At 45.4% G+C, this 27,064-nt stretch overlaps 1 protein-coding gene across 4 annotated transcripts in view; it reads left to right on the top strand.

Moving 5' to 3' along the window:
* The first annotated feature begins 1,216 nt into the window (after positions 1-1,216).
* Positions 1,217-27,064, top strand: part of AREL1 (apoptosis resistant E3 ubiquitin protein ligase 1) — a 36,278-nt gene continuing 10,430 nt past the window's right edge. For 2 of the 4 annotated variants that reach the window (XM_050897078.1, XM_050897077.1), the window contains exons 1-19: positions 1,303-1,353; positions 2,533-2,592; positions 3,252-3,478; positions 5,155-5,392; positions 6,384-6,553; positions 6,632-6,812; positions 7,538-7,785; positions 9,525-9,602; positions 10,711-10,852; positions 11,260-11,381; positions 13,153-13,228; positions 13,603-13,712; positions 14,234-14,413; positions 14,571-14,696; positions 14,896-15,025; positions 15,112-15,170; positions 15,360-15,449; positions 16,440-16,615; positions 16,803-17,853. In XM_050897078.1, the coding sequence (XP_050753035.1) occupies positions 2,577-2,592; positions 3,252-3,478; positions 5,155-5,392; positions 6,384-6,553; positions 6,632-6,812; positions 7,538-7,785; positions 9,525-9,602; positions 10,711-10,852; positions 11,260-11,381; positions 13,153-13,228; positions 13,603-13,712; positions 14,234-14,413; positions 14,571-14,696; positions 14,896-15,025; positions 15,112-15,170; positions 15,360-15,449; positions 16,440-16,615; positions 16,803-16,905 (2,472 nt within the window). In that variant the 5' untranslated portion in view covers positions 1,303-1,353; positions 2,533-2,576 and the 3' untranslated portion in view covers positions 16,906-17,853. Of the gene's footprint in view, positions 1,354-2,532; positions 2,593-3,251; positions 3,479-5,154; positions 5,393-6,383; positions 6,554-6,631; positions 6,813-7,537; positions 7,786-9,524; positions 9,603-10,710; positions 10,853-11,259; positions 11,382-13,152; positions 13,229-13,602; positions 13,713-14,233; positions 14,414-14,570; positions 14,697-14,895; positions 15,026-15,111; positions 15,171-15,359; positions 15,450-16,439; positions 16,616-16,802; positions 19,988-21,397; positions 22,284-27,064 lie in introns of those variants that run through there. The other 2 variants (XM_050897079.1, XM_050897076.1) reach the window with 2 other exon arrangements.

Below are 27,064 nucleotides of genomic sequence, written 5' to 3'. Positions count from 1 at the left end.
AAATAGCTGAGTGGGTGGGATTTTCCTTGAGATGTGGGGGAGGAAATGACAGTGAGAGTCTGGCTGCTTCTTCAGTGCAATCAAAGAGCTCTGCACAGGCTTACCTGCTGGTTTTCATATGCGTTAGAAAGCTTAGTGGAAGTGTGCAAAGGCAGCCAGATCTGTATGATTATTGGGATGGAGGGAAATAAGAGACATCTGAAGAGGAAGGTGGATGAGGGGGGAGTAAGGAGGAAGTGGCAGCTGAGGCGGTGGTATGGCAGGCAGGAGGAGCACATCACTTACATCTCCCAAAGAGGTGACTGTCTTTACAGACAGCTGCTGTGGTGAGCCTGGGTCTGTTCATTTCATTCTCACTCCTTTATATAATCTGTGTTCTCAATGAGTGGATACTGACTGTGTAGGCTTTGTGGCTTTTCTTCTGGCATATGTCCTGATTTTTGTGGGCTGCATCAATCCTTGCTCTTACATTTTTATTTTTTTTATCTCTATCCTGACAGTAAACTGTAATTTAGTGGATAGTGCTGCTGACACTGAAATGCCTTATGAGGATACCGGTTTCCTGAATTCCTAAAACAGCAGCAGCAAAAAAAAATTATCTAGTTTGCTTTTGGGTCCAAGAACTTTCAAAGTTTTTTTTTTTTTTTTTTTTTTTTTAAGACTTGACTATAAATAGCCCTCTAGATCTGGGCAAAATCAGTTTGAGAATAGTACATGTCATTTTGTGGGTTGTGAAGCCTTGGAGTGGTACCTGATCCTTAGCACTCTTCATGAATAGTGCGCAGGTTCTTAGCTGCTCCATGAAACCCATGAGCCCAATGAAACCTATGGAGGCAGGATGTGTTTTGTTCCATCTTGAACCTGCTAGTTTCAGGGGGTCATATAACGAAATGAGATTGAGACAGATGGAGGTTGAGGATATGGTGAAGCCTAGCACCTCATCAACAGCAATACCTTTATAGCACCTCTCCTATGGATTTGACATCTAGTGATACTCTTGCATCTTACACCTCTCACATGTTTCTACTTGCTAGATTTGTCCACAACAATGGAGTGATTTAACTTTTCTCTCTCCTTTTTTTCCTTTTCCAGGGAAGCTAGCAAACGACAGGCTACAGGGAGCAGCATTGCAAGACAACCCTTTTCCACAAAGAGGAAGAAATTGCTGTGCTCAGGTCCTCACCTTTCAGCAGTGATTCTGTGATGCAAGTTCCAGGAGTTTCTCTTTCTGTGATAATCTTCTTTATGGCCTCTTTTTGCTGACGTTTGCCCCAGTGTTGGGCACAAAGAGGAACGATGCTGAAGAATGGGTACCCCCCTTTTGGCTTTTAGAACATGGGCACTTGTGTAAAGGTATGTGACTGCTGTTTGGTTGGAGGGATGGAATATCTGTGGAGGCCAGCAAAGGGGATTTGCTGGTCTGGAAAGTCATGGCTATTGTTGGGGGGAAATACCTCATTTAAGCTTTCTGCATGCTGATGTCCATTGCTGCTGCTGTTGAGACTGATGAATAACTCCCCTTTTGTGTTTGTTTAAAAAAAAAAAATAAATAGAAAAAGCAGCTTGAATGCACAATGTAGCTTCTCACTAACTGAATGGTGACATGGCGAGCTATATTGTATGCATTAGTGTATGCCAAATTGTTTGTCTAATTGTCACACACGTTTCTTGCTGCTGCTCTTGTTCCGTCTGTCAGCTATGTCTTATCAACCAAACAGCATGTTGTTGTTCTGGGTGTGGTCTTTTTACTACATGTTTGTTTAGCAGTCCCCTCAGTGAGAACTTGATTCTAGATTGGTGTCTCTAAAAATTGCTGTAATCTTAATAGTGTACAGAACCAAGGTTTTAGCTTGTGTGTTGATCAGCGAGAGTTTCAGCAGAGAGGCTCCACTTTGCAGAATTGAGTAGGAAAATACAGATGGACTGTTTTCCAGTTGCATTCATACTTTCCATAGTAGAGTTACAGGGAAAAAAATGGATTCAGCTCTGCCCTAGAAGGATTTTGTTTGTTGTGAACAAATGGGGATGGTCTTGTCTGCAACCCTTTTATTCCATAGTTTTTTCTTCTAAGGTTGCTGGTTGAGGGTCAGCTTCTGTCCAATCTGGTGGTGGCTCTGTGATGTGCTTTCATGGCAGACTAGAAGTTAACTTTGTGACTTGCAGAAGCAAGTAGGTGTGAGAGTTTGGATAAGTGGCTTTCGGCCGCTGCTGTTGAAGTTGGTGATCCTGCAAAAAGTAGTTCCTTCTTGCAGTACCCTGAGCCCGCTCTCACTGTTTTCTGAGGATAATATGTTGTCCTTCTTATAGATCCCTGAATCTGCATGGGAATCTGTGATGGAGGGAGGACTGTTCCTTGTAGCATGCTGTGCTGTTTGCATATTTCACAGTCTTATGGAATAATGCTTTAGGGATGTCCTTGGAGAGGAAGATAGATGATCGATAGGTATTTGTTTGAGGAATCATAGATTAAATTTAGGCCAATGTGTGTGAGGAAGAGTCATTGGACTGGACTTGGCCTATTTTGTGTTCTAGATGCAGCTGTGATCCTCGGCTGTGTGTCTCACCGAAGGGACCTGATGTTTTACATTATTGGTAAGTGAAGGAAAGGCTGCCACTGTATTTGTTGACCTCTCCATAGGCTTTAGAAGGGTTTCTTGAAAGCCTCTGCTTTCATGTTAGTTCAGAGTCTACCTAACAAACATGAAGTCACTGTCACCCCACACTGTGCCCTCCACCTGGCAGACTTGCCTCTCCACCATTCTTCTTGTTCCTAACGTCCTTCCATTGACCTCATTCCTAAGCCATCCCCTTACTTTTTCTTTCGAGAACTAGTGCAGGGTTGTTGCCTCCATGATGCTTCTTAATCCAGCCTTAATGTGATGTGCAGGGGTTGTGTGGTTATATGACTGTTTCCCTTAAAGGAATCTTTGTAGTTCTAATTTGCAACTCAAAGGGAATTCCGTATTTCTGTTGGGATGTCTGCTAGTCATACCTGAGACGCTGTACCACCTTTACCTATTTCCTCTGTTTGCAGTCATTTGCAGAGTTTTAAGGGACTTGTTATTCTCTAACCTTACTTGTAGCATAACACAAACCATAAATGTTCACACAATAGCTTCTGCCTTAAACACCTAATTTGCAGTTGAGTAGAATGTTGTTAATAAAAGGCATCTTGGGCTGATGCAGAGGCAGTTTTGGTGCCTGACTCAGCCATGCTGCTGCAACCACCCTCTGTTCTCTCCTTGCTGCAGGTGGGATCACAGTATCTGTGGTAGCTTTCTTCTTCACCATTAAGTTCCTCTTTGAGCTTGCCGCACGTATAGTCAGCTTCCTTCAACATGAGGACCGGGAACGCCGAGGGGAGCGAACTATTTATGACTACGTGCGAGGCAACTACCTGGATCCCCGGTCCTGCAAAATCTCCTGGGATTGGAAGGACCCCTATGAGGTGGGCCATAGCATGGCCTTCCGAGTGCATGTAAGGGAATATTTCTGTTTCCATGCAGCTTTAGGGGCAGGAACAGAGGTCTGAGTTAGGGATGGGCTCTTCAAATGTTTTTTGTTGGGGCCAAGCTGGATGTAACTTAGGAGGAGGAAAGCTATCTGTTTATGTCATCTGCCCCCTGTAACTGTGTTGCAGAACTGTAAGTGCGTAGCTGAGGTTTGCACTCCTTAAAATCTTATCTCCCTCTCTTTAGAATCCTCTGAAGAGCTGGAGGAGACCAGGCTTGTCCTATCTACTGCTTCCTTTACTGGGAAGTGAGTGGGCTGAGCCTTGCCTTCAACAGACTTGGTGCTATCTTTTGGTTGTCCAGCTGAGGTTGGGAGCATGGGAGTGGGCATTTTACCAATCCAAGAGCTGTAAAGCTTCATGGCCACTCCCCATTCCTCCAAAACTGAGTGTTATTCTGTCTGACCTGGAAAAGCCTGCCAAGGACTCTTGTTTCCTTCCAATCCCAAAAGGCCAAGTCTAGGGGAGTGGGACAAGTATACAAATAAGATGGGTGAGGGGCCTGAACACTGAGAGTTTGGAGCTATGTGGAGAAAGTTTGAACAGGTTTTGCTGGCCTCATGTGCCCACCTTTCTGCCCCACCTTCCCCACCCAGAAGGGTATCAAAATAAGAAGAAAGGTCCAGCTAGGTTGCCATACCCATCCCTCTCTGGAAGGTGAGGAAAACCCTTCTGCTTGAGGGTGAGTGAGGAGCTCTAACTCCAGGGCAGGCAGTGAAAAAGAGCTGAGGGGAAAGGGACTTGTTCTGTTCCCGCTGTTTAGATTTATTCCCTTCACCTTACTGACTGTCACTCATGGCAGCTCCAGCAATGTGCCCTTCCACTTCATGCTTGTCTCCCATTTGCTTAGCCCTTTATTCAACAGTAGCTGTTGCATGCACTCGTTTCTCTCACTGACAGTCAAGATACATACTACTTCAGGCCCCATGCCCTCCATTACTTAGAAACAGGGAATAATAGTAACCTTTTGCTGACTGCAGGCTGATTGCAGATGGCAGGCAGGATGTGGCCCACAAGCTGCTGGCTCTTGAAGAGCCATGCACATAGGGTTTCAAGGTGTAATTCTTTCCTTGTAAGGAAGTACCAGTTGAGGTATGTTACCTTCTGAAATTGTCTGGCAGATCACTTCTGTGATTGAGCTGCCTGTGATTTTTATCTAACACGTTGTTTTCATGCTGATGCTTCTTATCAATACAGACTGGGTCAGCTCCTTAGGTCAGCATCTTCTCCACACTGTTTTCTGTAACAAATTGGTGAGAGCTTTTCCAGAGCTTAGCTGTACAAACGGACAAGATCTGCTTGTTTCTCTGAAAGGATGTGGCTTTGCTTTTTTTCTTTTAGTAGTGGGTTCTCTTGGTTTCTGCTCTGATATTGCACTAACAGTGCAGAGAAGAAATGCCTAGAGGCATGTTCTTTTCAGGGCACTCCTTTGAACCCCAGCACAAAAGAGAATGAGGCTGTTCAGTGCCCACTTGTGCCCTGTTTGCTTCAGAGAACACAGCCTGTGTGACAGAGCTGGCTCTTAATTTTTTTTCCTTTGCTGAGCTAGGATTCTTGCCCTTGTTTCCCCAAGGCGACTTGCTTTCTCTTCCTCTGTGCACTGCATATTTTTGCTGACCTGGACTTCTCCATTTCCCATGCAGTTATTCTATAAAAATGGGCAACCCTTCCCTGCTCACCGGCCTGTGGGGCTGCGAGTTCACATCTGCCATGTGGAGCTAGCAATTGATATTCCTGTAACCCAGGAAGTTCTTCAGGAGCCTAATTCCAATGTGGTGAAAGTGGCCTTCACTGTGCGCAGGGCTGGGAGATACGAGATCACTGTAAAACTCGGTGGCTTGAATGTGGCCTACAGCCCCTACTACAAGGTGTTCCAGCCAGGTAAGGTCTAAGTGGCCCTCTAATGATTCAAAGTAGATTTGGAGGTATTGGAGGCAGTTAGGTAAATGTGTTTCCAGCTAAAATAGGTAGGTGACAGGGAAAGGGTTACTCTTCACCACTTTCCTCTTGCCATGTGTAGATCCCAGCAATAGACCCACGACCAAAACATACTTGTGACTAGCAGTATGTGGCAAAATAGAAACTGCCTTACAGAAAAGTCATTAGTGCTGCTTAAACTGCCTAACCACTTGTGTCACGTTCCCCGTTTTGTAGTAACTTCTTCATGATCCATCTAGTAGTCAGAGAATGCCTTTTGTGAAAGTATTGAGTTATTTGTATCTGAATTGGAAATGCTGTCGTGATTTGACTCTTCCTCTTTTGAATACCCTACTCTATTCCTTTAAGCTCCTGGAGCAGTTGATACCTTTGATTATACACTTCTTTAAAAACATTTCCTTTTTATCCATTTTAAATTTGTTTCCTTCTACTTTTGTTTTTTGACCCCAATCGGCATCTTTTATATTTCATGTACATATTCATTGAAAGTACCTCTACTCCATTGCATTGTGAATAGATACAAAGCTTGCTAAGATACCCCATCAGAAAGAGGAAGCTCAGGTTTAACTTGGATACCCTCCAGGCTAAAGTTTGTTTGGTAAGCTGAATTTGCAGGTTTCCTTGGATGTCAGCTGACTTGTATGTGCAGTGGGAGCAAGTTCTTGAGCTGAAGGTTAGAATAGTGGAAAAAGCATTCTTTAGAGGGCTAATAACTGGGTTTGCTTTATCAGTATTAAGTTTCTGACCCAAGGCAAACCCTGTGCATCACACCATGTATTTCAGTGCTCAGATATTTTGTTTCTTGAATGTAGGGGCATAGAATGTGTTTAGATTTGATCCATTTTCAAGGGTACTGTGCCCCTAGTTGCTTTTCCTTTGCTCTTTGTAGCTTCACCTTGGAATTTGTTTGACTCTAAACTATTGTCTGCTTCAGGGATGGTGGTTCCCTCCAAAACCAAAATTGTCTGCCATTTCTCCACTCTGGTGCTGACCTGTGGGCAGCAGCACACTCTGCAGATAGCTCCCAGAGATGAGTATGACAATCCCACCAGCAATTCTGTGTCCTTGATAGATGAGCACAATTACAGCCTCTCCATCCATGAGGTGAGTGCAACCTCATCCCTTGCTGCTTGACTTCAGGTGAGCTAGACAGCCCCCTTTATTAATTTGTTTTCTGTTTAGCTGGGTCCTCAAGAAGAAGAGGGCTCTGACATTGTGTTTGAGAAGTCTGTGGTGTCCAATCGGCAGACTTGCGAAGTGTTCTTCCGACTCACCTTGCACTGTAGGGGATGTTTCCATGCCTGCATCTCCTACCAGAACCAGCCCATAAGCAATGGTGATTTTGACATCATTGTTCTAAGTGGTGAGTCAAGAGCTACTCAGTATTCATTCTCCAGGTGTCCTCTTACAAGATACTTTGCACACTTGTGTAGCGGAGCTAAATGTGGCTTCCCTGCAGGCTAGCCATGCTTAATTGCTCAAGGAATGCCTATTCATTTAAAAATGCTAAGGTAAATGAATTTGCTGCTGACAAGGGAGATTTCTGAAGGCTGATACTCTCTGTTCCATCAGCAGATAAAAGCATGTGTGTTTTTTCCCCTATCTCAGGAGGTTTACCTCTGAAATTAGGCAATTTTTATTGCTTGCTAGTACTTGGCATCTGAGCCGTACCAGAAGTGAGCCAGTCATGTATTGTATGTTAAGCTATATGGATGAAGAACAGTGCATATAACCTATGTGCTTTTACAATTTTATAATTCCTGGTTTCTTCAGGAGTGAACTAGTCTGCAATGAGGCTGTGAAGTGGCTATGCCTTCAGGCTGGTGCTCAGAGAGAGGTTCTGTATGCCTTTTTTCTTCAACCAGTCACTGTCTGAAGCCAGGACAGACAAACTGCTGTCTTAGAATCTTTTTATCCCACTCCTGGGTTCTCTTTATCAGAGTTTCACTTGACCAGGTTTTCCTTTGGATGTGTAGCCTTTTCTTTAAAATCATAGTAACTAATTTGGTGGTGGTCTGTGGATTCTTTACTTTTTGATTCTGGTCTCCATTAAGATTTACACAACTCTTTTATATCTATTTCCCTCAGAGAATGAAAAGAACATTGTAGAACGCAATGTGTCCACCTCAGGTGTCAGTATTTACTTTGAAGCCTACCTTTACGATGCTCCTTGTTATACTAACAGTCAGTGGCAACTTCCACCAACGCACCTGAGCTCCTCCCAGCGCCGTCCTTCTACTGCAACTGAGGATGAAGATGAAGATTCTCCCTCTGACAGCCAAACCCCCGAGAAAGTGAAGAAACCTAAAAAAGTGTACTGCTATGTGTCACCTAAGGTAGATATCACAAAGTTACTCTTGAGTGCATGTTTAAAGTGCACTGCAACTGAAGGGCTTCCTTGTGCTCTGTATCTTAGTTCCAGATTTAGGTGCCTCAGATTTGGTTAAAAAAGGTTTGCCTAAGGCTAGACAGCAAACGTGGAGCCGATGATTGAGAGTGACGTTAAAGCTCCTTGAAGTTCTAGGACTCCGTGAGTCTTTCTAGGTCTGATCCAAAGCCTACTGGGAATTTTCTCACTGATTGTTCAGTAGATACTCTGTTTGCCTTTCCTTTGCTGTGATCAGGTCAGACCTGCAATTCCCTTTCTCAGTTTCTGATACCTGTAGATTGGAACTTAGAGGAAGACACTTCTCAGATTTTATGTCTTTGTCCTGTTTCTTGAATGTTTCAGGCCAAAGAAAAGGAAAAAAAATGGTCAGAGGACAAAAGGTAAATGTATAATTAGAAGAAACAGGATTCAAGCAAGTCAAGAGAAACTGAGGATTCTCTTATAGTAAGAATATGTTAACAGAAACTATTGCCCCTTATTATTGCCTATGAGCATTCAGGGAAACTGGAAAGAAAATTCCACTAAATCTACTAATAAATTTAAATTTACTTTGTTAATCTATCAATCTGGATGCATTCTGAAAAATGCAGTGATAAATATCAAAGTGAAAGACTAATCCAGGAATTGCTTTCCTGACAAAGAGAGAAAGAGGGCTGTGAAACAGTTAAAGGATGGAGGGTGTTGCTAGAGATTTCTAAATCTCTGCTGCATGCAGCTCTAAGAACTGACTTTGGGAATGAGTGCTGGGTCCTCATGAGCTCAGCATCCTTTCATCCTTGGAGTATCGTTCTGGACTTTTGTACTCTTTTCTATTGCATTACCTGGTAAAGGAGATCACCAGAAGTGGGTACTGTTGCAGGTTTCCTTTAGGTGCCAAAGTTGTTAATGCGATTCTGATGCTTGCGTAATTGTATCCCTGGATATCTCTATATATACCTAAAACATCTGTCCTGTACAGTAGATAACTGTTCCTATGCTGTTATGTCTTTAAGGGGTTGCTGTTCATATTTGCTTTGTTTCTGGAGAAATGCTGCTCATCATTTTTTCCAGTCATTGCAACTAGAACAGGCTTGTGCGGGAAATGGTTTTGTGTTTTGTCTAAAGATGCTAAAATTTCATCTTAGCTTGCTCTCCAGAAGGCGACAGTTCCACAGTTAGTAGTTATTTGTTCTGGCAGAAATACACTGAGAAGAAATTTCTGCAAATCTCCTGGATTTAGCAGTTGCAAGTGCTTTTTAAAAGTTGTTTGAAATGGTTGTGAAAATTAGGGAGTAGTAGCAATAGTTCTGTTAGTGTGACTTTTTCCAAAACCTTTTTGTCAATGCATTACAATCTTGCCCTGAATTCAGCCTCTCAAGTGTACTTAACATTACCTTCCAATTAGACTGGTGATGTTCTACTGAACACAATGGCTTACTGCTGTAAAATCTATGTCATGCTGGGATCCCACATGTGTCGTAAACGCATGCAATAAAGTCTTACTGACAAGTTGCTTACAGTTCTGTACAGCTTTAAAGGTTTTAATGTATTGTGCCAGAAGAAGATGTCACCAAATGTTGCAGAAACCTGTCCTGGGGTTGGAGAGAGGTCTGGCCTTATGGATCTGTCCTGTGCCTCATGTGTTTCAGGGACAGCCCTTAACAGATGTGTGACCTTTAACATTTTCTTTTCCTTGTGATTACTCAGCAATTCTCAGTGAAAGAATTTTACCTGAAGATCATTCCGTGGCGCCTTTTCACCTTTAGAGTGTGTCCTGGCACAAAGGTGAGCCTCTTCCCATGTAGCTGTCACTACACCTCCATGTTATTAGCTTGTGGTCCTTATGAATGACAGTCTGATTTTTTCCTTTTGGAGAGAAGGGCTTCCACCAACAGAGCAACATTTTGTTACATAAAATTCAACTCTGGAATTCTCTCTCAGTGCCTAAATTCTGCTAATATTTATGAATAGGAGCTGGTTGTATCACTTCTTCCTGCCTTTTGTCCCAATGCTAGGCAAAAATCTTGATTCCTTTTGCATTTCTCTTGTTTATTTTCCTCATAACCTTGCTAAAATGCTGTGATTGTGTCCACTGAAGCCCCTAGGTGTCCTGGTTTCGGCTGGGACAGAGTTAACTCTCTTGTTAGTAGCTGGTACAGTGCTGTGTTTTGGACTTAGTGTGAGAATAATGTTGATAACACGATGATGTTTTAGTTGTTGCTAAGTAGCACTTAAGGATTTTTTCAGTTTCCCATGCTCTGCCAGCAAGCAGGTGTACAAGAAGCTGGGAGGGAGCATAGCCAGGACAGCTGACCCGAACTAGCCAAAGGGATATTCCATACCATAGAACATCATGCCCAGTATATAAACGGGGCAGTTGGCCGGGAGGGGTGGATCATGGCTCGGGCATTGGTCAGCAGGTGGTGAGCAATTGCATTGTGCATCACTGGGTTTTTTTCCTTTTTTTTTCCCCCTCTTCTTTTTTTTTTTTTTTTGTTATATTCCTTTTCATTACTATTATTATTATTTCATTATTATTATTGTTAGCATTATATTTTACTTTAGTTATTAAACCGTTCTTATCTCAACCCACGAGTTTTACCTTCTTTCCTGATTCTCCTCCCCATCCCACTGGGAGTGGGGCGGGGGTGAGGGAGTGGCTGTGTGGTGCTTAGCTGCTGGCTGGGGTTAAACCACGACACTAGGCTAGGGTGTGAAGTTTGAAGCAGCCTCCTAACTGGAGTCTGGATGCTTGAAATGGTGTTCCTGTTAACTGCATCTGCATGGGTGAGCAGAGAAAGTCTTAGAGCGCAGGTGGTGTTGCTCTGTCTACTGAACATACTGTGCCTTTTGCATGATGGGTTTACCCTTTCTTGCATCTTTTTGCTGCTAGTTTTCATACCTTGGCCCTGACCCTGTGCACAAATTACTGACACTGGTGGTGGATGATGGGATCCAACCCCCTGTGGAGCTCAGCTGCAAGGAGAGGAACATCTTGGCAGCCACTTTCATTCGCTCTCTGCATAAAAACATAGGTAAAGGGGCGGTGAGGTGGGTACAGTAGTCAGGAATTTAGCACTTGAGTCTGCTAGTTTCCCCAGGGAATGAAGATTGCCAGCACTGAATGACCTCTGATGAGAACTCTGATTCCTGGAGTCTCATGTTCTGTTCCTGTTGGTGCTTCCAGTGAATGTATTTCATCATGCCAGCTGTTCCTTTTCAGTTTGGCTTTTCTGTCAGGCTCTTTGAAAACGCACCTGTGAGTATCTGAATGTCAGCAAGACTAACTGCAAACTGCCTTTAGAGTTCTGTCTCCAAACCTTGCTGGAATAAACTCATCCTTGGGCTGTAAAGCTGACCTGTGCAGTTAGTCTTAGGAATGCCTTCTAGATGTTCGAGGTGTTGACAGCTCAGGCCTGACCCAAATTGTCACTATTCTCAGGAGGCTCGGAGACCTTCCAGGACAAAGTGAACTTCTTTCAGCGAGAGCTGCGTCAGGTGCATATGAAAAGACCTCATTCAAAGGTCACGCTGAAGGTCAGCCGTCACTATCTGCTGGAGTCGGTGAGTGTATAGGTCATTTCGCTTAAGCCCAGTGCTTCCTCCATCCTTTTTCTTCTGCTTAGTGCCTGAAGAAATCCAAACTGGCATGTGCTAGGGCAACCATACTAAAAATGTTCAGTCCTTCTGCTTCAAGGCAGATGCCAGTAGACAGCTTGAGACGGGAAAAAGAAAAGAAAAAAAAAATCTCAAGGTAGCTCCTCTGTGTTCAGGTTTGGTATTGTGTGGGATGCTGTGTTCCTTCTCTACAGCCAGTAAGATCAGATTAATTTCTTAAGTAATTAGGAAACTTCAGCTCTGATAAATTTTTAAGGAGCTCGTTGCAGAATAAATCAAGCCCTGAGAGATGTCTAGGGTAAATGCATGCATAGCCTGTAAAAGCAGGAAATCTACTGGTGCTATTCTGTCTCCACTTTACATTGGAACCTGAGGCCCAGAGAGAGACTGTCTACCTGGACCAGATTTGGGAGCAGAACCTAGAGCTCCTGAGTCTTTACTGTTCTTTCTGGTACAGAGCCATTCAGTGAGATAAGCTGTCAAGTCAGGTGTTATGGAGCTGCATGCATGAAACTTTTGCATCGACAGGCTTCTAGTAGTGGTTCAGTGTGGTGATAAAATATTCTGTAGAGTCCTTGAGTTAAGTCTTCACTGATGCTGACCTGAGCTGATGTGTTTCCAAAATCGAACTTAAGAAAGAATCATTCATGTAATACTGTTCTTAACTGACATTCTAAATACTGTGTATGCAGGGCAGGCGGTTATCCTGACTTATTGTTTCCACATGTGTCTCACAACAGTAATGTTATAAAGATGGAAAAGAACATTTCTGGGGAAAGCAGGAGTGGCTGGGATTTCCCTTGATTTACACTCAGTAAAACTGTGTTTTGGAATATTTTCTGCACATATGAGCTTGCAGTGTTTACGAGATTGTTTCGGTTAATAGCTTGCTACAAAATGACTTCACTTCTAAACAGTATTTCCATGACTTTTTTCCCACTATTTCGGAAATTCCTGCACTGTCGTGAGCACTGGTCTTACAGCCTAGTAAGACAAAATAAATTAAGTGCCATAATAATAATAAACGTAAGCTTTAGTGTCCAAGGTTGACAGGCACAATGAATGTGACCAGTGTGTTTAGCCCAGAGATGTGACTAGCGTGATGCTCTAACCTATTTGAAGATAAGCTAAGCCAAAGCTACCCGTATGACTGAGGACTGCTGTGTAGCTTTTTAATTTTCTTTAATTGGAATCCAGAATTGGGACACAGGAAGTTCTAGACACTTGAAATATTTTGTTACTTTTTTGCATCGTGACTTGCTTTAAGTATGAACTCAGTGAACCCTTCAAGCTATTTTCTAATGCTCTCTGAAACGTTCCTTTTTTAATTCTAACTCGTGGGCTGAGAGTGCTTTACAGAAATTGCTCCTTCCCACAGGCATTTTAATACTTTAAACAGTACTGTACTGCAGCCTTGAGAGGGATACATCTGTGCTGTTCTAAGACCTCACACTGGTTTTAAGATGAGCTGTATTTATGTGGATAATGTGTCTCATAATAGAAAATGAGGAATTGGCTTCTAGGGCTTTGGACAAAGAAGAATTAGACCTTAGGAGTTCCTAATTCTCACTTTTATACTTTAGAGTATTAGACTGTTTCTTGGGTTTTGTGCTGCTTAAATTGCCCATCCACATGTGCAGGATTGGGTATTGGTTATGGGGTGCCAAGCAGTAACAGCTGCTGCTATTTTCTTTTTTTTTTTTTTTTTTTTTTGCAGTCTTTTAAAGCAACACGAAATTTTTCTGTTTCTGACTGGAGCAAAAACTTTGAAGTGATTTTTCAGGATGAAGAAGGTGAGTTATCCTGTGAATATATTTGAGGAGGAAGTGAAAGGAATTATGGTGGAGTAGTTTTAGTCTGAAATTCTGGTTTCTTGTAGTATGTCTATCCTTTGTGGCTTTCCAGCCATTTCACTTTCTTACAGATGTTAGTGAATTATCCTGCTGGTGCTATTCTATCCCTACTTTATGTAGGGACATGAGGCCCAGATAAAAAAATATTAGGACTAGGTTTGGGAGCAGAACCTAGACTTCTGGAGTCCCTGTCTACTGCTTTTTTGCTATGGAGCTGTTCATTGCGATGAGTGCTCATGTCAGGTAATACTGAGCAGCATGCGTGAAACTCAAATTGATGACCCATGGATGACCAAGCTTGTTCTACCTTGTAGCTCTGGACTGGGGAGGTCCACGCAGAGAGTGGTTTGAGCTCATCTGTAAGGCGTTATTTGATACCACCAATCAACTCTTTACCCGCTTTAGTGATAACAACCAGGCCTTGGTGAGTCTGCAGTTCCAATGCTGAATGCACAGAAATGTGTGTATTGACATGCTGATGGTTAAATAATGCTGCTGCTATTAAGTGGTGTGCAACCTTACCCATTCTTTAGCTTGCTTGCACAGCCACTTCCAGTGCCTTTCTCAAAGCTTTGCTTAATGATCTTAACCCATTGAAGTGTCAAAGAACTGGCTGGATGAACAGCAGAGGGTGGCCAGTCAGCAGGGAAGGCTGGATTTCTGGGCAAGAGGAGGTGGCATCAGAGTGTCTAGAGGTTTTGTTGGGTCTGAATGTTTCAGAATCCATTTCTGCTCTCATACAGCTTCTGGCCTGTGTATGTGAAACATTTTGTATTCTTCCTAGGCAGGCTCAGGCATTTTATTTCTGTTGCTTGGCTTTGAGGATATTACACTAAAGCTCCTGGGGCAGCCTGAGAGATGCAGTGACTTAAACTGGTCCCATACTTGCTATTTGTGCTTGTCTTGTCTGATACTTGGATATTTCATTTTTCTTCCTCTTCGCAGGTGCATCCAAATCCAGGGCGTCCCACGTATTTACGACTCAAAATGTATGAATTTGCAGGCCGCCTAGTAGGAAAGTGTCTTTATGAATCATCTCTGGGAGGTGCTTACAAACAACTGGTTCGAGCTCGCTTCACCCGATCCTTCCTGGCTCAGATCATAGGACTTCGTATGCATTACAAGGTAAAGCTTCCCAGCCTTGTCTGAAGCCTGTATTGGTCTGGGGAGAGGTTGAACATCGGTGTAGTAGAAGCAGATCCAGAGTCCTGTTTAACAATATATGTTTTGTTTTGTTTTTTTCCTTCCCTCCACGTCCCTGCCTTCTTTTTCTTTCATGCAGTATTTTGAAACGGATGACCCAGAATTCTATAAATCCAAAGTTTGTTTCATACTGAACAATGATGTGAGTGAGATGGATCTGGTCTTTGCTGAAGAGAAGTATAGCAAAACAGGACAGCTGGAGAAGGTGAGGGAGGCAGCTCCTGAAGGTGGGACAGTTTAACCCCTTCTGCCTGTAGCAGGGGAGGCAGAGAACGCTGCTGTGTGCCCCAGAAAATTGAGCTTACCCTGGGCAGTAGCTCCTTGCTTGGGTTTATTCTGGTTGGGAGTTCTGGTTTGGGGTATGCTGCTGGTCACGCTCATGTCAAGTGTTCTCCTGTTTTCAGGTGGTGGAACTGGTGACAGGAGGGGCTCAAGTACCAGTGACCAATGAAAACAAAATCTTGTATCTAAATCTGCTTGCACAGTACAGGCTGGCCAATCAGGTTAGAGAGGAGGTGGATCACTTCCTGAAAGGTAACATGCTGTCTGCTCCCGGCTCCTTTCTGCCTTGGTGACCCAGGGGATAGCACTTGCTGCTCTTCTCTCCTCTTCTCTCCCAGGTCTTAATGAGTTAGTTCCTGAGAACCTCCTGGCTATTTTTGATGAGAACGAGCTTGAGGTAATTGCTGCCTCCCTAAGCATCTCTACCCTTACTTCCTCTCCTCTCTGACAAATGAAGCGCTTTCTGGATCTGGAATAAAGCCAAAATGTTTCTTCTCTAAGCATTTTAAATGTTTGTGATTTGCACAGTAGCTGTTGCCTTGCTTCCTGGGCTCCTGACTTCTGACTGCAGTCTCTTGCCTTTCAGTTGCTTATGTGTGGTACTGGAGATATCAGTGTCTGTGACTTCAAGGCACATGCTGTAGTGGTAGGAGGATCTTGGCACTTCCGTGAGAAGGTAAGTGAAAGGGTTTCTCCCTCCTGCTTGCTGAAACCAGTTATCCCAACTACAGCAGAAGACAACTTAAACTGGGAACAGATTTCTTGGTTGGAAATTAGGCTTCCAGAAGGACAAACTGGATGATTTGGGGGTTAGGAGTAGGACTGCACGCATTATGAAATAATGTTTCCCCCTAGAGAGATCCTTCAGCCTGGCTGACTAGAGATGATGCTTAATCAGTTACCAGCAGGTAAAAATCAGCAGCAGTGGTCTTTTTAAGAAAATCCAACAAAGCACTAATTAAGAACAGTTCAGCAGGGAATCAGGAGGAATTGATGGGAATTATTGCTACTGAAGATGTTCATGGTGATATACTTATCTCTAAGGGATGCTTGAAGATCATGATTGCAGCCCACATGGAGTGTTTGGAATTCAGTGCTGTCATAAAGACTACTGATGTAGTAGCCTAAATTTGTACCCTGTAATTGTTCCCATTCCTTCCTGCCTTTCCCAGTGGGAGGGGTATGGGAATGGTAGCGGCTTCATTTAGAAAAATAATGGAAGCTGCCAAAACACCCAAGATGAAAAGAGATTGGGAGTACAAACTTCTAGCTGTAAACACTGGAATGGTTCCACCTTCCTGCAAAAGTACCAGAGGATGTGAAAAAGCAAAAGATTAGGATAGTGCAAGAAGCAAATGAGCTTCTGCATTGTAAACCTACCTCATTGCCTATGCAGGTATTTCTAAAAAAATCTCTGTGGGGAGAGCAGAAGCCTTTCTGCTTTAACGGAAAGGACTGGTGGGAGATAGTAGCGTGGGACATCTCTTAACTGATAAGAAGAAACTATGTAATACTTGCCTCTATGTGTCACCCTGGTAAAACAAAAAAATTCTGACTATTAGTAGAGCACTTGCTTGCAAGGGCAACTGACTGATCTTACAACTTGCTTATATGCTTATTTGATTTGCTTGGCTGACCTGGCTTTACCTTTCCTGTTTCCTGACAGGTCATGAGGTGGTTTTGGACCGTGGTCTCCAGTTTCACGCAGGAGGAGCTGGCCAGGCTCTTGCAGTTCACAACTGGTTCCTCCCAGCTGCCCCCAGGAGGGTTTGCTGCACTCTGTCCATCTTTCCAGATCATCGCAGCTCCAACTCACAGTACTTTGCCGACAGCCCACACTTGGCAAGTATCCTGGGGTGGTATGACTTTCTGCATTGTGCTTTTGGGAATGACACCCGCTAGTTGTGGTGGGCAAGCAGTGTATAACATGTAATGTGTGTGACGCTCGTGTCAACCCATCTAAAAGCAGCTGATGGGGATGGTCCCCTCTCAGATCTGGTCTGAATGGAATTTTTCTTTTGTTTTACAGTTTTAACCAGCTGTGCCTCCCTACTTATGACTCCTATGAAGAAGTGCACAAGATGCTGCAGCTAGCTATCAGCGAGGGTTGTGAGGGCTTTGGCATGCTGTGATTTCCCCTTTCCAGGAGACCACTTAGCCTCCTGGCTCTTCGTGGCAAGACCCAGATTCAATCCTCTGCTTGTTCTCGTTCCCTTCACGTGGGCAATGGAGGCAGAGCAAAGAGTCCATGTAAAGGAATTTGTCATCCAGAAGATGTCACGTGGCCTTTCCATATCCCAAATGTGTCATCAAGAGCTCATCTTTTCCCTTTCCCTCGTTCTCCCTTTGGTTCAATGTGAAACAGCAAAAGGACTGTGGTGCATTCATCAAGGAGATATTGCACTTGATTTCCCTGCACCCTCTACACCCATCCTTCTGTGAGAAGATGAAGTTCATAAGCAGAAGCTACAGTGAGGTGCAGGAGATCTGCTGAGCTGCCTTTATCGTAGCTCTCTGGGAGGAAGAGGGAAGACCAGCATGGAGCTGTGCTGGAAACCTGGCTCACGGGAAGCCTTAGTAACTTTCCATGTCTTGGCTCAACTCCCCCAGTGATGCTCCCCGATAGCTCATCTAACTCTATGACTCATGAAGAGTATAGGGTTGTCCATCCTTTCAGCACCTGACCCAGAAGGGTTTCTGGTTCTCCTTCTCCATCTTGCTCTGGATGCTGCTGTCGGCTGTGCCACAGAGAAAAATGGGCGGTGTCCACTGGAGGGAGTAACCCAAAGGGGAGAACAATCTCATCAGAGCACAAGTGCTGGCCCTGACAGTGATCCTGTACTACCTCCGCCAGGGTCCAGCAGCAGAAGCGTCCTTCTCCAGCAGTGGCTGGTAATGAGCCTCTGCAAATGAACTGGAAGAGGAGTTTCGCCTCCACTGAATGTTTCTGACAGTTGATTTTGAACAGGAAGCTGTCCCATGCCCTTGCCTTCTTTTCCCTTCCTCAGGAGAGAGAGTATGGGCATGAGTGTGATCCCTCAATGCTGAGCACCAATGCCTGTCCCACATTCACCTTCAGGGTATGTATGTTATGTAGTAACAGTGACAGGTCAGTAAACAGCTACAGTGTGCACTGGGCTTGCGTTTGTTCTTGGGGTGATGGTACTGGGCAGAACGTGGTACCTCCACCCCGGCATCCCACAGGGTCTTGGCTTCTACCTCTATCATGCAGCAGCCTGAGGCTTCTCTTTCTCTACTGCATTTCAGGCAGAGTTTCCGGAGGGGTGCTGGTGCCTGGAGAGCAGCTGGCTTTCTGTCCTCCCAATCTTCCTACCTTCTTCCTTCAGCTCTCCTTTCCTCCTGTTCCATTCAGTGCTGCTGGCTTTCCAGCACAAAATGTTACCTAGAACTTCACTGAAATCATCACTCAACAGCCTGCACTCACCATTGTCTGGCTTCTGGGGGGAGGAGTGGGCAGACCAGCATGAGAAGTCAGCTTATGATTGGGGTGTGTTGTTGCTGGCAGTCCATTCAGCCCTTCCTAGGGAAATAAAGGGAAGGGGAATCTGGGAATCTTGATGAGTTCTTCAGTGAAGCAAAATTCAAGATCTTTAAGTTCTCAGCAGTGTCTTAGACAGTTCAGGTCAGGAGTCAAAGGCATGCAGAAGTCAAAGTGTAAGAAACCTGCATTGCTACTACCTGCCATGTAAGCTTTCACTGGATTATGGAATTGCTGGATTTCTTCCAGAATGGAGTCTCACACTGGCATCCCTGAGCTAATTTTAGAACACCGTATTAGATAAAAGGTCGCATCATCCTCTTCAGTCCCTTTCTGCTGTGCTCAAGCTGATCCGGGCAGACTTCTGCACAGTATGGATATTTTAAGATAACTGTGTGGGCTTTTCCAGTATAGCTTAGTTGAATTGACTTGGAATTTGGGGGGGACATTCTACATCTAGAAAATGTTTTTAAGGCAGCATCTTAGCCATTCTTGGGCTGAGTGTGTTACTTCTGTACAGAAAAAAATAAGCCATTTTGGTGCCAAAAAGCAGCCAGCTGAACATTGAGACTACTCAGGGGGATTTCTTTGCCTTGTGAATTCATTCCCTCACTGGCACCGAGGTGCTGGGAGGCTGCCAGCTTGAGAGGTGCCACCGTTGTGCTCTGACAGATGACTTCAGTAGTGGCTGTTCTCCCTTTTTTAGTGCAGGTTGCATTCTGCAAGGTCCTCACCTCCTTTTGGGTGGACAGTATGGTACCATTTTATTTACACTTCAGATGGCTTTCGTAGTCAGTACAGTTACAGCTCCTGTGTTCTCCATGCCACCACTTCACTGCTTTCTCCAGGGACTGAGAGGAGGTGGCGGTGCTCGGCTTAACTCCTGTTTGTTGGGAGGCGTAGCTTGGTGCTGTTCCCACATTGCAGCCTTGTCTTGCAGTCTCACCCGGTGAGGATGTTTCCAGCCTTGTAGCTATGGGCCAACTCTGCCAGTGACATCTTCCTCAGGAATCTTCTCCCTTCTTCTCTTGAGCTGGACTTTTTTATTCTAAGGACGAAGTAGCAGGACATTGGGCAGTCTTCCTCTGCTGGAAAGAGCTCCTAAATGCTTCTCATTGCATTTCAGCCAGCACCCCACACTTCCCAGCAGCTGTGCAGATGCCAAGGACTTTCTTCTTAATGCAAGCGCAGTCAGAACTGTGATGGGTGCTCTTGGTCAACTACACCCATCTCCATTGTTTCCACAGGCCCCTAGCTGGTCCCATGTTCCTGAGATCCATCACAATGTTTCTAAACTTGTCTCTAGCTTTATACCCTTTCCCAGTACAGTCACTTTTTATGCTGCCCTTAACACTGGCAATGGGGATGTGCTTTGGTCACCTATACTGTATGTTACTTCAGGCGGAGGTTCGTTACTTTTCTTTTTACCCTTTATTTATTCCCACTTAAGAGAGGCCCTTCTGTAGAAATCTTCAGGATCCTGGTATCATCTCAGACAGGTTCCGTGTTTCCTGAAGCTGCTTTGAGGTGCAGAGGGCCTGGCTTCAGCCTGCACCTGCAGGCCATGTTGCATGTTTTTAGAAGCCAGGAGCTGTGGATGATACAGGTCAAATCCTAGTTCCCTCTGGTGAATTTCTGGCAGAGTTCAGCCAAAATTTGGAAGCCTGTGGTAGTAGTAGCTGATTTTGTAAATAGTTTGTATAATAAATAAAATATTTTAAAAATGCTGCCTTCTCAGCTCAGCGTTCTTTTGGGGCTGTACAGAGGGAATCAAACTGGTTAGTGCTGTCTGTGGGCGAGGGGCCTCTCCAGGTCTTTGGGTGTCTGGCTGAGGTCTGCTGCAGGGGGGAGAGGACGGTTCTCCACCTGCAGCCTTTCAGGATGCCTGACTGAACCTCTCTGGGAAGAGGCAGGACTCTGGGCTGGGGCTCACAGGCTACTGTGAGGCCTCTCTGCGGTAGGCTGGAAAACAGGCTGAAGCAGCTGGTAATGCCAGAAAGTATTTTAAGGGCTCTTTTATGTAAATTAATAATGCAGTTGGTGCAATTACTTTTTCATCTCACTGTGGGTTACCTGACTCTCTGAGCTGCAGGTATTTGTACTGCTTGTGCTTCACTGCACTGTCAAGAGGGTTAGATGAAGCCAGGAGAAGAGGGGGTGTTTGAGTCCTTTGCACCTTTTGAAGTTCTACAAAATACTTTCAGATTGTAGGGTGGAAACAATGTACCTGCAAGAGTCTGCTAACAAACAACAGAGTAATTAGTAAGTTGACAGCTTGTTGCTGTCAGTGGCAATATCCAATTTCTGTGATTCTCTGAGCTTGAGCTCTTTGTCCCAGCTCTGACAAAAAGCATTCAATTTATCACTGGTTTTCCCTGCCTTTTTTTTTTTTTTTTTTTGGTAGCTTAAGGATTAAAATCATAACTTTAAAACTGGAGAAGATTCTGCAACATGATTCTGTGTCCATTAGCATTGCTGCCTGTAAAACAACAAAAACACTGTTTCCTGGGCTGTACAAAGATTTAGCCTGTCTTCAGCCAGCATAGCATTGGCTGGCTGCATATGTTAGCCATATAACTATATAACTAGGCAGATGTTCTCACGTATTATGAAACCAGCATCTAGCCTTGATTCTGGCTTTCAAGCTGTGAGCACTAGCTAAAGAAGAGAGTGAGCAGTGCATGTGAGTCTCAGGGATTGCCTCTAGCATTGTGCTGGGTCATGGTATTATTTAGAAGCTGCTTGTGGAAATAAAGTTGTCTTATGCTGGACTCAGAGAAGACAGGTTAGATAAAGCAGTGGTGAGCGTTATGAAGAATCCAGAAACCGAAGTTCCAGTGTCCCCTGGAAATTGCAGAGGTTGTGAGTCCAGAGCTGCTGGAGTTGGGGTCAGAGCGCTAAAAGGTGGGTGACTTTGTCTGCAAACCTGGCATGAGCAAAATGATACACAGCAAACCATGTCGACATGTCTTTACATGCCATGCCCAGTATTACTCATGGGAAGGGGGCCAAGTTGAGGCTGGAGTTTTCAGAAACTCTATCTGTTTGGGTGTGAAGGAGAGCGCTCAGCATGCTGGATTACTTTAGCATGAAGTAGGTTCTAAAGTTTCTGCCTCTCTTTGCAGGATGCATGATATCATCTGGCTGCCCACATTGTCTGTCCTGATCACCAGTTTCTTGTGATGTCTTGGAGAGGGAGTGGTGACAGTGACCTGTTGCTGACTCCACAGCCTCCATTTATCCTGGCACCTGGCATGGACTTGGGGCTGGGAGAGAAATCATGCCCATGCGCTTCGTGCTGGAATCCTACGTGCCCCGGCTTGTGTCTCCAGCAATAGCAAGGAGTTGCGTGATGTCTTAGAATCCTTGATTCCATACACGACCACTTGACCTGAGATGTGTCAAGATGTGCTACTTGGGGAAACTGGATTTTTGTGCATTCAGTTCCTCTGCTCAGCTTTCTGTTTGCCTCAATTATAGAACTATGGAGAAGGAATTTCTTCAGATACCTGAATGAGAAAATGCAGAAATGATGCTTGATTTGGATAAGATCTCTTCTTGCTTTCATAGTGTTATGGCTGAGTTTGTCAGTTGAACCAGGCTGTAACTCCTAGTTCCCATAGTTAATTACTATGTTTTGTATGGTTTTGGCTGTTCTGCTACCATCTTGTGTCTGACTGACCTGGCACATGACAGCAGAAAGAGTTTGAACATGTGATTATGGGAACTATAAAAGGAAAACAGTTACGGGAAACAGCAAAGTCCACCAGAACCTCAGCCTGTCTTGGCATCAGCTGTACGGTGCAGAATCTGAGATTTTAGAATCTTCCTTTTAAACTCTTTCCTTGTTTGTTTTCTTTTTTCATTGAATGCGTGAGAAACCCTAATCTCTGCTCTCCAGAGCATGAAACTTGATTGTAGGAGGGAAGTGTTACTGCATGAATGTGTTCATTTTTAGGCATAATTTGCTATAACTTTTTTTTGCAGTAAAATGAAACAGCTGTAGCTGAAGTTCACGCAAAACTCCTGATCAGTATTTTCCAGCTACCCTTCTGCAGGGATGGCGTGCTACAAAGTATGTTGAGGCGTGGGCAATTGCACATGAGGTTGGAAGTGGGGAGTGAGGCCGAGAGCCAAGCCTCTCAGCCTTGGTATGAAGCTGCAATGAATACAGATGAAGGAAGTGGAGCTCTTGCACCATTTGAGGGATGGAGAAACTGGAATTGGCCTAAGGCTGCTCCAGAGTTTTCTCTGAGGCACATGAAGGCCAGAGTGAGTTTGGGTGGTTTTGGGGGGAGTGACTGCAGTGGCCAAAAGCAAATTCTTCTCTCCCTCTTGAGGCAATTCTCTGATAAGCTGCAAGAAGCGGGTTGGCCCGTACCCACCCCTTAATTTAAGGATTTATGCTAACATAATTCTGAAGGCCTGTAAACTTATGCAATTTTCTGAGTAATCATAGAAATCTCGTCTCTTACTAGAAGGAACAGCTGCTTGGGGCTCTCTTGTGCTTCAGTAGCTGAAGTGTGAGGTTGCCTCAAGATGAGATAGTGCTGCTTATGGCAGTGGGTGAAGAAACGCAAGGAAATACAATTCTCTGCAGTCTTCTTGGAGGATGGTGAAGCCAGCTCCAAGGGTTTCAGATTTGTCTGGAGAAGTGGTTTGCTGTGTAGAGGCTAGCTCAGATTTGCGGAGGCCTTTATTGCTGGTGTGGAACAGACTCGGACTCCTACTTAGGGAAAACTGGCAGCCCCTTCTCCTTGTATGTGACTAGAGCAGTCAGCAGCAGTATGCAGCCTTCCCTCTCCTAGGCCCTTTTATATTGGGAACAACACGCAATACACTGGTAGCAGCTGTAGTCATTGTTGAAACTAAAAATTATAGTACAAAAATGTTGCCTTGGTGTCTTCTAGTAAGACATTGAACTGTTGTCTTTGTGCTGCGTGTCCTCACCCATTGAGAGCATCTCACTGACTGCTATCTCTTACGCAGACCTTGTTGTCTTGTTTCCTTCTGCTCATTCTGTTCATCTTCTGTCCTTTCTCTCTCTCTCATTCCCCATCCCAAAGAGCAGACAGTCTGTGTCCGGATGTTGTATAGCTCCTTGCACAATGGGGCCCTGTTTCAAGATGGGGACTCCTAGTGCTACACAGTATTGCTGTTAAAAATCGAGGGCCTAGTTGTAGATAGCCGTAAGGCTGTCAAGTTGGAGGGACTGGGCAGATGCTGGCTGTTCTGGTAATGAGTCTTTTCCTTTTTAGAAGACTTTCATGACATCTGTCCTGGTGCTCAGGTCTGCCACGCTCCCTGACTCAGCCCCGTGCTCTGAAGTTGTCCTGCTCCTCCGAGCAGAGCCGTGCTGCCCCCGGCTCGGGGATGCTCAAGGTGCCTCGGTGCAGGGACAGGTAGCAATGTGGCAGCCCTATTCTGCCGACAGAAGGTGACTGCGGCTGGTTGGCCACCAGAGGGGGACCGATAGTCAACTTGAGCTGGTCAGGCTTAACAGTGGCCGACTTCAGCTCTCTTGAAACCCTGCAGTTTGCGTTACTGTTGTCTGGGGTTTTTTTTGTTGAGCAGACCTCTTAGTCTAGCAAACGAGTTGGCTGCCAGATTCTCTTGCTGTGCTTCTAATCTCCAAACGAGCATATGAGAAGTGAGCATCTTAGGAAGCATCCCCTGGTTTGGCACAAGTCCCTGCTGCACCGCTCCCCCTTGCCCTTTTGTTTTCCAACAGGCAACACATTTAAAATGCAGGAAAGGAAGTTGGATTTACATATGTATGATTAACCTGCAGCACACTCTCTCAGGAGACTCAGGACAAATAGCTTAGTAAGAATAATGTGCTTAATATGAACAAACAAGAACGGTAACACTAACCAGATTAGATGTGTTCCCTCAGGCTTTGAGACACAGATTAGTCATCGGTTTGCAAGGGGAGAGGGAGTTTTAACACATGGACCAGGAAAGCAGAATTGAGCTGATGTTCTCTTTTTAGGCCTCATTATAACGAAATGGACTTTTTTTATTAACTGCAGGCACCATTAGCCTTTCCGGAGAGCCTGGGGGAGTGGAAGTTCACATGAGTTTGGATGAGTTGCAGTAGGTGACGGGAGCAATGCAGCAGCTCCAGGGACAGGAGGGAAAAAGGACCCTGTTACCACCCTCAGGGGGCAACGGTCCTGAAGTGGTCCCTGCACAGGCAGTGCCTGCCTGGAACACTCTCTGCATTAGGTTGTTTTTGAGTAGAGGTGGCTTGGCCCAGCTAACCTTGCACTTTGTAGTTAGCGGTGTCAGTAGCCTGTTGGAAGTGGCTTTGGAAGGTGCTTTGGGAATGTCTTTCTAGGAGTTGGCTCTGCTGTTCCTCAGCCCCTCTGGTTCCTCCTCCTGAGCAGGGCTGAACTGCGATTTAAGTGTGAAGTGGCAGGGTTTCAGAGGAGCCGCATACCAAACACATTAGTGAGGTGTAATGCACTTGGTGCTGCTGAGCCAGCTCAGGCCTGAGGCTCTGACCTTGACAGATCCACTCTCCAGCAGTGTAAGGAGCAGAGGGAAAGGCACCAGATCAAACAGCAACAACAGAGGGGAGGAAGGTGGTAACGAGTCATGGGACTGGTGGTGTTGGACCCAAGAGGCATCTTTAGATTCTAGTGCAGAAATGCTCACGGATCAGAAGGCATCTCTCTCGCTGCATTTCTCAGCAGGATCCCTGCTCCTCAAGCACTCAGTTCAGCCCTGGAGGTTTAGGATTGTGTGAAGAGGTAGCCTATGGAGATGGATAGAGGACCAGAGTCTGATACGAGGTTGTGGTGTTAAAGTTTATAAAAGGCTGAAGAGTGCTGAGGAAACACACAGCTCCTCCTGATCCCTTTGTCTTGTCAAACAAGGTCAAAGCGGCAGCCAGCAGGGATTGAAAGGCAACAAGCACGTGGCTAATCAAAGCTGTCTGCTCCACAGATGGACTGAGGAAAGCACGAGCTTTCCTCCCTGTCCTCCTAAGGGTGGATAAAAGAGTGTGACATGGATGTGGATAATGAAAACATCCATGGTTAAATAAGATTTAAAGCAAACAAACCTTCCTGCTTCAGGGCCAAAGCCTGCCTCTGATGGACAGGAGTTAGAAAGGAGCTTTCTTTCTGCTTCCCTTGAAGCTAGCCACTGTCCTGTGCAGGATGCTGACCTGGAGGAGTGTTTGGCAGCTTGTGGCCCTAGGCAGGAAGAGGAAGGCAGAATCTGCTTTAATCCTGTCATAGATGTCATGCTAATTAGGGTTGAGCCAATTTAATTCTTGAATAAGGAACAGGCAGATACTTCACAGAACTGGGTGTTAATGGCTTTCCAGAAACCCTCTCCCATCTAGGGGAGGGCCACCCTCAGCATCCCGCTGTGCCTGTAAGAGGGGCTGCACAGAGAAGGGGCTCTCCCTCGTGCCTTGTGGTCCCAGTGCAGCACCTACCACGTTCCCAGTGGGTGTATCAATGCAGAGCCCCACAAATATGGTGAGAAGTCTTTGACATGTTTCCAGAGCATCTAGGTGTCTGCTATTAGCCAAATTTTGGTAGTGTTGTTCTGTTCCCTGGATAGCTAATTTCCTTTATACTGCTGGGTCAGGGAGCCCCACACCTGTGTTCTTACATGTCCTAGAGCTGGCAAACTCACAGCAGGGAGAGTGTGCATGGCTCTGCGAGGCCAGCATCAGCCCCGTACCCTTCTTGAGCCATGAACCCTGCTCGTGGATACAAGAGCACCTTTTTTCCTCCATGGCCTCAGCCTAGCACAGGTTTGAGGAGGAGGAGGGGGTTTGTCTCCTGAAGCCAATCTTTGGTGAGCCCCATGGAGAGGTGGATGCAGCTGTGGTTTCTTCTCTGCCTCCTCACCTTCATCCCTCTCCCCGCATCGCATCCCCTGCCCTGTTCTCTTCCACTATCATTCCTTTCTCCATTCTGTTTGCCCATGTAGCAGCGGAGGAGACAAAGTGCCCTGATGCACTCTGGCTTGGCCTTCTCCCTTCTCCAGAAACCTGCATGGGGAGACCTCCCTCCCCAGTTTTCTCTGGCTGCCTTTTGCCTTTCTAATCAGTCATGGTAATTTACCCTGGCACTGTTTGGCAGGGGCCGTACCTTGGCATCATGAGCAGCCAGGGTCAGCTGTCAGCCTCTGAGCCATGAGCCTAATGCAACAGAACAGATGTAGCTATTTTTTCCAAGTTTTCCCTGGGCAGCAGGATTAAAGTCTCTGTTCTCAGCTGGGGTCCCCGGTGTAGTCACTTCCCTCTGTGTTACACAACACCCTATTAAGAAGAACAGCACAAACATGTTCATTGGGATCCCTTCCCCCAACCCTAGAAGGCCAAGGAACAAAGGCGAGGGAGGTTTCCAAAGGCTGAGGAGCTGCCTGTTTGGTCCAGGAGCCCTGGGATGATCCTCCCCAGATATCCCCCTGTGAAAGGGCCCTGCTGCTCTCTCCTGTTCTCCATCCTTGTGGTGCCAGGGGTAAGAGGGAACACGGGGTGGGGGGGTGGGGGTGTAAAAGAGCAGTGGGGTCATGTTCTTCATACATCCATCTGGCTGTGTGCAAACCTGAGTGAGTACCAATGCAGGGAGAAACTAGTGTGGCAGCATCACCGCCAGGTCTGGTGTCTGCACCTGCCTGCTGAGCTGGAGGCTTCTGAGCATGCATGTGTGCATGAGCAAACATGCAAACAAAAGGGAGTGACGAGAAACCCTGAGGGGTGCCTCGGTGCTAGCTCCATGGTCCAGACAAACTTTCTTGCTTGAATTCAAAGGTGTCATGCCCTA

Source organism: Gymnogyps californianus, chromosome 5, assembly GCF_018139145.2.
Source record: "Gymnogyps californianus isolate 813 chromosome 5, ASM1813914v2, whole genome shotgun sequence".
Classification (NCBI taxonomy): domain Eukaryota; kingdom Metazoa; phylum Chordata; class Aves; order Accipitriformes; family Cathartidae; genus Gymnogyps; species Gymnogyps californianus.
This window is presented reverse-complemented; position numbering and strand designations above follow the sequence as displayed.